Source organism: Halichoeres trimaculatus, unplaced genomic scaffold (genome assembly GCF_033239565.1).
Source record: "Halichoeres trimaculatus isolate MK-OKI-2021-1 unplaced genomic scaffold, fHalTri1.1 fHalTri1_scaffold_16, whole genome shotgun sequence".
Taxonomy (NCBI): domain Eukaryota; kingdom Metazoa; phylum Chordata; class Actinopteri; order Labriformes; family Labridae; genus Halichoeres; species Halichoeres trimaculatus.
The window spans coordinates 1,514,559-1,526,403 of NW_027437194.1; the positions used below are offsets into that span (position 1 = coordinate 1,514,559).

The following is an 11,845-nucleotide window of genomic DNA, read 5'->3' on the forward strand; positions in this document are numbered from 1 at the left end:
GCTCAAGGATGTAGAGAGTTAAACTTTTTGAATAAAAAAATGTATATTGTGACAACAAAAATATTTTTTAAGTGTAATTACAGCAGTAAAAGTGGCTAATGATCATCATTTGGAGGTTATCTTGATGAAATGTTTATTTTTGGATCATTTCTCACCCAGGACGTGACCCTCTTCCGTTTAAATCCACAAGAGTATTTTGCAGGAAATTGTCTGTTTTCTGTTATTAACTCCAGTAGCGCTCTGATTGGCTGCTGTGAGACAGGAAGGTGACATCAGCCAGGAGGAATCTGTCCTCGAGCTGCAGACAGGCCGCTGCTGATTGGTGGACGGGATGTTTCTCTGTTTCGGACCGGACTGGACCGGACAGTGGGCGGAAACTGAGTCAGTTTCTCACAGATTTGATGAAAAGCAGGAGCAGATGACATTTGAGAAGAGACCGAAAACAGTTCAACGAGGAAAAACGACATTTAAAGCAGTTTTATCACCATTTTTCGACCTGTTCACGATGAGTCCACGCGGGATACTGCTGCTGGTTCTGGTCTGTGCGCGCGCTGGTTCGACTGACGCTTTTAACGGTAAGACGTCACTCCGTAAACAACAGTATTAGCGCTAATATTTCCATTTTTTCACCCAGAAATCACGGTTAAATACGGAACATAGAAAATAAAAATATAAAATATTATTTACTTAATCAACTGAGAAAAAACAAGCTGTTATTTCTTTATTTAAACGACGTTTTAGACGTTTTAAAGTTGACTTCCGGTGCTGCTTTTCCAGCTCCTACAACTTTAATTTTTTGGCTTTTTGACAACACGAAACACGAAAACACTACAATATGACACCTCAAATAGCTTTTGGCTAATACCTGATGTAAACGTGACTCATGTTGTTATCTATCAATCGAAATATGTCAATATATCAACTTTTATTAACGCCTTTCATACAGTAAGTGTAGTTCCTGTGATTAAAAACTAACAAACACTGAAAATATATGAGAAAAAAACTCTGGAGTAGAGCCTAATGCACACATCTTTAAAAAGAATATTTATTCAACAGTTAAAAAAAAATAATAATAAAAGAAGCTAAATTGTAAAGATAGTGATACAATTTTAAATAAATATTAAATAAAAGGGTAAGGACAAGTTACGATAAATAAAAGCACCAAAAATCAGGGTGTCCGCGGGGTCTTAAAAAGTATTAAAAGTTGATAAATCAATTTTGGGAAAATTAAAGGCCTTAAAAAGTATTAAAAAGTCTTAATTGTGGTTTTAAGAGGTATTAAGTTTCATAGGTATTCAAGCTTTGACCCCAAAAATATCCATGAATATTTATTTTCCTCCTTGCAACTGTCCCCTGATTGAGACATTAAACATTCGGCCATTAAAGTTCTAAAATAGAAAAGAATCGAAAAGAATAGAGTTACTTTATTGATCCCAAACTGGCAAATTGTTATGTTAACAGGAGAAATCGATGGAGTCAGTAGAAAAATACAAAAAGAAAAAAGAATAGAATAAAAAAAAATACATAAAGACTCTAGGTACAATAAAATACAACAACAAGGATTGTTGGCGGTATAAACACCAGCTATAAATTAACGTAATTTCTAGTTTCATAAAGAGAAATTAAATACAACATTAAAGCAAATCACACTATCTCAGGCACATGTCCTAAATTTTAAAAATGATTAAATATTTTCTTATTTTCTTCAGCGAGTTGGCCTCGAATAACTGCTGTTTCTTGTTGGGGGAGTGTTGATAAACCTGCCTTTAGTTTCATTTGTTCTTTCAAGCTTTATTCCTCCTTAGCTTACAGCATTTCTGTAAAAATGTAAACTACAACTGTTAAAAAGTGGATGCCAACAACAACTGAAAGTTGCGATAAAGTCTTAAAACTTTTTTAAAGGTTTTTGAAAAAGTCTTAGAAAGGTATTGAAAATCAACCTCAGGATTTTAGCATATACCCTGAAAATACCAATGTGCTTAAATAATAAAAAAAGAGAGTTGAAAATAAAAGAGTCAATAAAACAAAACAATAAAACAACACAACATTTTAGTTTTAAAACTACAAAAGAAAAAAAAAACATGAAAGCGAGACTAAGTAGGATGGATTTATTTTTTCTACCGGATCCCAAACCAAAAGAAGTTCCTTTTCAGAGGAAGCCTGGAGCAGCCGGGCTGCCGAACATTTTGTTCCCTTTTTCCTGTTTATTTTAACACAGGGGTGTGCAAGTTGAGTCATATCAGGAAAGCGAGGAAAAAAAAGGGAAAACTGGGTCACAATCGTGAGAAAACAGCTGAAATTTATTAGTTGTTGAGGCAAAACCATTAGTTATCTGATGTGATGATGTAAATAACTTAAGAATCTGAGAAAAATACAGGAATTTAAACAGACATGTACTCTGGGTCTCTGAGGGCTCCAGTAGCTTAGATAAGCACAGATAAAATAAACAGATGTAGTTCAACAAGTTGCAGACAGAGTATGTTCCTTTAAATAAACAGATTTGATGTTAAAACTTGTAAACACAGACAGAATGCACCGTGATAAGTTTTATGTTTAATAAATTATTAAAGGGAGCTGGATCTGAGCTGAGGTTGAATTTAGGAAGTTAGCCGGAGATGTGAGTTATTCCTGCTTGTGTTAGAGGTTGTTAACAGAGGGTGTTTCTCCTTCTTTACAGGCAGCACATTCGGGAGGACTTTTACCTCCTACAGCTTTCCAGAAGAGGAGGAGAAGGAGGACCTGACACAGTATCTAGAACCTGATCCCACTGATGGTACTGCTCCTGTATCTCAGCCGGTGTCTTTTAAATCCAACACCAGCTGGAGGCAGATCTCAGAGGAGGCTGAGCTGTTTCTAACAGGCCGTCTGTCCACCGTCTTCATCCCTTCCTTCTACACACTGGTCTTCATCATCAGCGTGCCGATCAACATCTGTGCAGTGCTGGTCTTTGTTCGGAGGATCAAACCCAAGAAGCCCGCTTCGATCTACATGCTGAACCTGGCCTGTGCTGACCTGCTCTTTGCCGCGGTGCTGCCCTTTAAGATCTCCTACCACTTTAAGGGAAACGACTGGATCTTTGGCCCCGCCATGTGCCGTCTGGTCACTGCAGCCTTTTTCTGGAACATGTACTGCTCTGTTCTGCTCATTGCGTGTATCAGTGTGGACCGGCTCCTGGCTGTGGTCTACCCCATCAACTCCCTGTCCTGGAGGACTCCCAGAAATGCAGTCATAGCCTGTGTAGCCATGTGGGCTCTGTCCTTTGTGGGGTCCGTGCGCCTCCTACTGAGCGAACAGACTGTTCGGCTTCACCAGCTGAATATCACCACATGCCACGACGTCCAGGACTCACAGCTTTTCTCAGGCTACAAAATCTACTTCATCACGCTCTGCTGCGTCCTCTTCTTCCTCCCTCTCATCGTCACGGTGGTCTCCTACACTCGGGTGATCTTGTCCCTGAGTCGGGGTGCAGCAGGACTTCCAGGGCGCTCACACAAAAGAAGGAGAGCGGTTGTGATGGCGTTGACGGTGCTGCTGATGTTCGTGCTCTGTTTCGCTCCCACAAACTGTTTCCTCTTCATGCAGCAGCTGCAGTTCACGCACGGAGACGAGTCGAGCCGCGAGACCTCAGACAGCCTCTACATCATCTACTTGGTGTTTCTGTGTTTGGGAAGCCTCAACTGCCTCCTGGATCCTCTGGTCTACTACTTTGGATCCTCTCAGTGCCAGAGGGAGCTGTCCAGTCTGCTGAGGTGTCAGAAAATCACCAGCACCAGTCTGTCTTCCTCTGATCCCAGCAGGTCCTCCAGCAGAACTCTCCTCAAGTCCAGCCGTAAAGACAGCTCCAGAGCGAGCACTCCTCTCACCAAAACAGACTCATCGCAGGCAAACCTCAGCAGCCAGTACAAGAAACTGATGCTGTGAGACCCGTCCTGCTGTTTTATAACCTGTTTCAGGTGAAAATCAAAAAGACTCAAAGCTTTAAAAGTTTGAAGTTCTCTGAAGCAAGGGTCTTCAACCTGTGGCTCTGGAGCCTCATACGGTCCTTTGACTCCTCTGCTGTGGCTCCTTGTAGCTTTAAAAAATATTGAAATGAAGAATTTTTATTCGTCTTACAGAGGCTACTGCTAACGTGCTAGCTTAAAATACATCATGATATGTATCAAGATATTAGCAAACCTCCAAAAATGGTGAGTTTAGCCATATTAACAACAAATGTTATCAAATTCAAGTATGAAAAAGCATTGACATTTTTTTTTACTATTTATTACATTTAAGTTTTTTTAATGCAAATTTTAATAATTTCAAAATTTGTAAAACATTTTTTTGTAGTTTTCTGATTTTATTGCAATTTTTTGTCATTTTTTAAATTAAATTAAAAAAATAAACTTACTATTTTTTTTTTCAATTTTCCATTTTTTATTTTTCTTCTGAAAATGTTTTGAAATTACTTTTTTTTTTTTTTGCACGTTTTAGCATTTTTTAAAATTGTTTTTTTTTTTCAAGTTTTTGCAAATTTATGGAAAATCAACTCTTTTTTCTTTTATAAATTTTGGCAAATACTTGAACCTAAAAAAATGTGCAAATTTTGGCAAATTTTTGATATTTTTTTTCTAATTTCTAAAATTAAATTATTTGATTTTTAAAAATACAAAACTAAGACTTTACATGTACACTTTAAAAAAATTAAAACAACTTGCCTTTTAGTTATTTACTAGATGTTTTTACTGTGTATAGAATGTCATACATTTAATTTTCTTTTTTTTTTGAAGATAAAGTAGATTTTGTGGCTTCTGAATGACTTTAAACAGGTGAGCTGAGGTAAATTGGCTCCAACTAAAGCAAAGGTTGCAGACCCCTGCTCACAGATAAAACAGATCTGATGACTTTAACTTTCATTGTACCTAAAAAGGTCTGTCTTTGCAATAACTATTTCAGTAACGTTGTGACACACTTTGAGCAACAACCTGAGCTTCTCATTGGTGGAAATCAAAGTGGTTGATCCGTGGTCGTATGTTGCATATCCTGAAGGAGACCGCAGCTTCTTCTCTCACCTCGAGTGAAATGCTGATGAAGTGATGAGCCAATTTAGACCCCAGCTTCACCCTTACCCAGAATGTCAAAGTTACGAAACCGTTGATGTTTTTATTTTGAGGTGTGAACTCCAGCGAATGGAGAAAATAAAGTTTATCTTTCTATCTGAAGTGAAGTGAAAACATCACACTGACGTAATCAGCTCACACTCTGAGTTTCACAGGAACTTGTGGAAAGAAGAATTTGAAATAACATGAATGGAAGGAAGCTGATAAGAGAGCGATCTCTAGAAAACACGCTCACTTTGTGGTGTTTTCAACATTTAATGGAAGGAAATTTCTTGTTTTTGTTGTTTTTTGAGCACATATTTCTGTGGGATGACTTATTTTCCAGCACTTTCTCTCACACGTGTCACAGAAACACCACTTTGCACTTAATCATTCACTGTTTTTATAAGTAGCTGTTAGAGTTTATTTTTTTATCGTGCTGATGTTGGACAGATCCCCTGTGAGCATACAATCCTCTGAGTATCCTGACAGAATTAGCCTCATGCTGCCCTCTGCTGGGGAAAATGTGAATTATGTTCAACATAACATTACATATGAATGGAAAATGTGCTGAATTAAGTGTTAAACACTGACCAAACAGAAAAAACAATGTATGAACTGTGCACTTCTTTTTTCTTCAACAAGCAGTAAAAGTCAACACAAAGTCTAAAAGTGTCATTTTTTTGTCCACCCTCACTACTACACTGCTAACATTGGTGCATGGTAATAGAACTTTTGTTACACTAGGTGGCGCCCTGTAACAGTTTAAGAACATCCTCAACCAGGTGTCATCAATCTAAAGCTCTAATGAGTCAAATTAAGCATCATAAAGCTCAACTAAACACCAGAAAACATAGAAAGAGATGAACTGAGAATAGAACTGAGATTTCTCTCAGTTATGAACACAATTTGATTTTAAAATGTTATTATGGTGCACAAATGATCTATGTTGGGGCATTTTTGACAGATTTTATTTGACTTCCCTAATTGAGTATTATCAATTTCACATGGAATAAGACTTCCGAGATATAATACTAATGGCACACTTAGGGTATTTTAATTTTTTAGGACCCAATCAATTTTTATTTATTTATTTAATTTAATTTGATTTAATTTAATTTAATTTGATTTAATTTAATTTAATTTGATTTAATTTAATTTAATTTGATTTAATCTGATTTAATTTGATTTAATTTAATTTGATTTAATTTAATTTTCATTCAATTAATTTGATTTCATTTTCATTCAATTAATTGATTAATTTATTTTATATTAATTTATTTGTTTATTTTTTATCTATTTCATTTAATTTTGTCTTGTTTAATTTAATTAATTTATTATTTATTTATTTATTATTTGTTATTTTTATAACACTAGGATGAGTGAAGGACAATTTTTTTTCTTTTAATTTATTATTTTAGAGCAGCTTCTTTATAGAATTTCAACTTTAAATATTTATTTATTTATTATTGATCATAACAATAAGATGAGTTAAGGACAATTTTTTTAATTTATTATTTTAGAGCTGCTTTTTCTTTGGAAAACTACAACTTTGAATGTTTATTTTTTTGTATATTTATTTAATTCAAATTTTATTGAAGAAGGGGGAAGGAAAACCTCACTGAGATTTAAAAATAATAATAATGATAATAATAATAAATCTTGATAATAAGAGTGTCCTGGCCAAAGCCTACTGCAGCACTTTTAAACAAATTCTAAAAAAACAGCACAAAATGTAAAAATTTGTCACCATATTCTTATTATTCTACTATAATGGTCAAGATTGTTTTTTCCCACGATTTTTTTAAAAAAAGCCTTAATTAAAGTTTTACAGTAAAATCAGTAAAATTCCCAGTTTAAGTTTTTAATTCATTAAATCAATTCAATTCAATTTATTAATTAATTAATTTATTTATCTATTTATTTATTTTATTTTATTATATTTAAATTATTTATTCATTTATTTATTTATTTTTTAATTTATATATATATATATTTTTTATTCATTTTTTATTTGTTTATTTTTATAACAATAAGAAAAGTTAAGGACATTTTTTTTTTTACTTTTAATTTATTGTTTCAGAGCAGCTTCTATATGTAATTTCAACTTTAAATACTTATTCATTTATTCATTTATCATTGCTCATAACAATAAGATGAGTCAAGGACAATATTTCTTTATTCATTATTTTAGAGCTGCTTCTTCTTTAGATAATTATAATTTTATATATTTTTATTTAATTATTTATTTATTAAATTTAATTTTATTGAAGAAAGGGGAAGTAAAACCTCACTGAGATTAAAAAAAAAAAAAAAAATGATAAAAAGAGTCTACTGGCCAAAAGCTACTGCAGCACATTAAAACAAATTTCTAACAGACAGACAAAATGTAAAAATTTGTCACCATATTCTTATTATTGTTCTATAATGGTCAAAATTATTTTTTCCTCACGGAATTAAAAAAAAAAAATCCAAAATCAAAAGTAAAGTTGTAAAGTAAAATCAGTAAAATTCCCAGCCCACAGATCAGAAACACTCATCGTCCGTCAGTTTCCAAATATAACCCAGTGCAGTGCAGATTAACACAGATATCACTTTGCAGTCATCCATACCGGAAAGAAAACAAATCTCCAGCCAAAGATTTAGGTGTGTCCCTCGCGCGCGCGGTCACCTGACTGGGTGACGTCACTGAGGTGTCTAAACAGCCGTTTGAAGCGCAGGGCATGGCTGAGAGGAAGACACCGCGGACAGAGTGAGCGCAGACACAGCCGCGGACATTTCTGAACGTTTAGGATCTGATTTATAATCCACAGCCATGAATCTGAGGATTTCACCGTCTCTGCTCTTCCTCCTCCTGTGCTGCGTGAGGACGAGCGAGTCTCAGCAAGGTGAGCTCTGTTTCCACCTGAGGAGTTGTTCACTGTTGGCTAATTATCGCGTTTGGTGGCTGAGGTTGGAGAGGAAAGTTTACATTCATCAGAAAATGACTGGATGAAGTTTTTAATCTGGGTTTTTCTGTCAGTGTTAGTTAAAATCAGAGTTTAAAGTGAGGCGGTTAAAAATGGAGATGAGTCATGCTCTGTTCAAAGTGTCACAGCTCTTCAGGCCTGTTTTTATTTTTCCCATGAGTCGTTTCTTCCTCCGTTTCAACCTTTTCCACTTCTTCTTTCCGCTCCTCAGAGGATCTCAGAGGCTTCACAGGCACAGAGACCAAAGACGGGATCTGGGTCGCCTCGCACGTCAAACAAGTCCTCAGCAGCCGCCTCACCACCGTCTTCCTCCCCGTCATCTACATCATCGTCTTCGTGGTCGGGCTGCCCTCAAACGCCTTGGCGATCTGGGTCTTCCTCTTCAGGACGAAGAAGAAGCATCCGTCCTCCATCTACATGGCCAACCTGGCGCTCGCCGACCTGCTTTTCGTGATCTGGGTGCCTTTGAAGATAGCGTACCACTTCAACGGCAACGACTGGATCTACGGCGACGGGATGTGCAAAGTGCTGGTGGCGTTTTTTTACGGCAACATGTACTGCTCCATCGCCTTCATCGCCTGCATCAGCGTGCAGCGCTACTGGGCCGTGGCGAGCCCGCTCTCCCACCGCCAGAGGGACAACTGCACCGCCGTGGCCGTCTCCGCCACCATCTGGGTGCTGGTGTGGCTCGTCACCATCCCGCTCTACCTGTACGACCAAGACGTCAAAATCACAAACATGAACATCCGCACCTGCCACGACGCCACCAGGCCCAGCCAGAGGAAGACGGCGGCGGGGTACTTCCTGACCATGGGGACTCTGGGATTCATCGTCCCAACCGTGGTCATCATCATCTCCTACGTGCTCATGCTGAAGGCGCTCAGGAACAGCATGTCGGACCCCACCATCGCCAAGCGGCGCAGGAAGGCGGTGGTCCTCATCATCACGGTGCTGGTCATGTTCGTGGTGTGCTTCACGCCGAGTAACGTGATGCTGCTGGTGCATTACATCCTCCTGCTGAACGAGGCCAAGAACAACCTGTACGGCTTCTACATCACCACGCTGTGCCTCGCCAGCCTCAACAGCTGCTTCGACCCCTTCGTCTACTACTTCATCTCCGAGGACTTCAGGGAGCACGTGAAGAACACCTTCCTGTGCCGGAGCGAGAGGACGGTGGAGAGGATGCGGGTGTCCTTCAGCGCCCTCAAGTACTCCAGGAAGACCAACACGTACTCGTCATCAGGGAACACACAGAGCACTGACTGCTAGGGCGCCTTTAAAGGGCGAGTCCGCTGTGTTTTAAACCCAGGAAAAAGCACTCAGGGTCAGGTTCTTCCAATCAAATCAAAGCTTTTGTTTTTGCATCCAGTTAGACCTCACTTTGACCTCTTTTTCCCCCTCCAAGCCACCGTACTCCATGTGCAAAAACAGCCATTTGAGCCCAGAGGTGCATGTTTGCTGCAGCGCTCATTGATTGCATTCTTGTGTACTTTAGTCCAACACAAACACTGAGACTCAGCCAAACTATTTAGAGTGTAAGCAAACACAAATAGAGTGGAAAGTCAATTTATTTACTCCTTTTCTTTAAGGGAGTCTGGTTGCTTTAAGAAACGTTATGTTTCGGCTGTTTCATGGTTTAGAAAGTTGCTTTTTTTTTAACCCAACCTGTGCTAATGGACTACTTGTGGTTTTCCAGACACCAATGAATCCAGTCTGTTGGTTTAAAGATGCTTTTTAGACGTAAAGTTTGGGGATTGCTGCGGGACGTTTTGCTTTAGTCATCAGCTGCAACACCTGCAAACTAATCCCTCCAGGCAAAAACACGTGCTCCATTAAAAGTGTTGTTATTTTCCACTGACGAGCTCAGAGAAAACATCCTGCACTCCCTTTTCTAGAAGTAAAACCTTTACAGCTGCTGAAAACCAGAATAAGCCTCTTTTTGTACGTGCACCAAACCCCATTCAAAAAAACATCGATTTAACCTCACAGGTCACATGAGCTACCTGAAGTGTTTTGTCCTTTATTTTTTGTTTTTTTGTTGTTTCTTGAACATATCTGTTGTTTTAAAAACACACATGTCATATATTTACACACACAAACCATCAGAAGGAAGAAGCAGCAGAGCTGTAAGCTTTGTAATCTTTGGGGAAAAATTGCAGTTTTCTTCACTGGGGTTTGGTGTGTGAGCAGCAGCAGCTCCATTTGTTAAAAAGGGCATCAACGTCTTCAAACAGCTTCACACTGTCTGAGTTACTGAGTTTTATTCCCTGTAAATACATTTTAAATCGTTTGTTGTAAATAAATTGATGATGTGCACTTTTTTCACTCCATGTCACCAGGATGTGATAGTTCCTCCACTGTTTTTAACATCCTGTTTTTTAGCTTTTTAGTGAAATATTTTCTGATGGATGATTTGAAAATGTGCCTGAAGTTTTTTAAAACCTCAAAGTGGGATTTTTTAACATTATACTGAAGTATAATCTATTCATGTGTGTTCATCTGGATGGAAAATGATTTTAACCTGTAAATTTAACATGTCAATAAAAAGTTAAATGAAGAGATTTACAATTTTTCTTCATGGTAAAAGCTCATGACTTTTAGCTTGTAAATTAAAGTCGCAGAAATCCTTTTTTTTTTGTTTTGGATTGCTTAAACATCATTTTGAAAACCTTTTTTAAACAAGTTGGTGTTTCAGGTGTCCAAACTTTTTCCAGAGGGTCATGTTTAACTGTAACAGTAACTTAATCAAAAAATACAAATCAGCACAACTCTGCATCTTATTAAAAAAAATTGTCCTCAACTAGGGGGCAGTATGGGAAAAATATGTCAGCATTTTGTAATGGCAGGATCAGGATCAGGATTAGGTTAGTTTAGTGGCGTATGACATTGACTTGAAAAAAAAATAAAAAATCCAGTTTTTATGGGGTAACTTCCTCACAGAAACATGAAATTGTTTAATTTTAACTCTGTTATCTCGTAAAAACAGGAAAATATTAATTTTAATTTTGTTATCTTAAAACAACATAAAATAATATTATTTTTTAATTTTCCTATTGCTTAAAATGATGAAATTGATATTATGTTTGAATTCTGTTACTCAATAAAAACAGTAAATATATATATATATATATATTTTTTGTATTTACAAAAACAATAAACATTAAATTATTTATTTTTCATTTTGTAACCTTGTACAAACATAAAACTCACAATTTAAACTTTGCTATCTGGTTAAAACAGGAAATTATTATTACTTTTATCATCATAAATATTATTATTTTTATTATTATTTTTGTTATTATTATTGTTGTTATTATTATTATTATTATTATTATTATTATTATTATTATTATTATTATTATTATTATTATTATCATTATAATCTCACTAAGGAAAGTATTTTTGAATTTGTATATTTAAATCTTTTATTATTTACTTATTTATCTATTAATGTAAAAAATATATTTCTTAAATTTTGCCATCTTGTAAAAATATGAAGTAATAGTTATTTTGAATTTTGTTGCCTCATAAAAAAATTAAATATTTATTTTTCATTATATTTGCAGCTCATAAAAACATAAAATAATTTATTTTTAATTTTGTTACCTTGAAAGTATGAATATATCATTTTTAACTTTGCTATCTGGTTAAAACAGGAAATTATTATTATTATTATTATTATTATTATTATTATTATTACTATTATATTTATTATTTTATTATTTTCTCATAAAAACAGGAAATTATTTTAAATTTGTATTTTTTTCTAATAAATTAATTAATTTATTAATTATTATT

General features: G+C 35.8%; 2 protein-coding genes across 2 annotated transcripts; both read left to right on the forward strand.

Annotated features, from left to right (window-relative positions):
- Window positions 1-321: 321 nt before the first annotated feature.
- On the forward strand, window positions 322-3,921 carry LOC141805464 (proteinase-activated receptor 1-like). Its single transcript, XM_074690548.1, has 2 exons — window positions 322-575; window positions 2,678-3,921. The coding sequence occupies exons 1-2, from the start codon at window positions 332-334 to the stop codon at window positions 3,919-3,921; spliced, it is 1,488 nt and encodes a 495-aa protein (XP_074546649.1). The 5' UTR covers window positions 322-331.
- Window positions 3,922-7,765: 3,844 nt separating this feature from the next.
- Window positions 7,766-10,560, forward strand: f2rl1.1 (coagulation factor II (thrombin) receptor-like 1, tandem duplicate 1). The gene is made up of 2 exons (XM_074689738.1): window positions 7,766-7,966; window positions 8,259-10,560. The coding sequence occupies exons 1-2, from the start codon at window positions 7,894-7,896 to the stop codon at window positions 9,314-9,316; spliced, it is 1,131 nt and encodes a 376-aa protein (XP_074545839.1). The 5' UTR covers window positions 7,766-7,893; the 3' UTR covers window positions 9,317-10,560.
- Window positions 10,561-11,845: the final 1,285 nt, after the last annotated feature.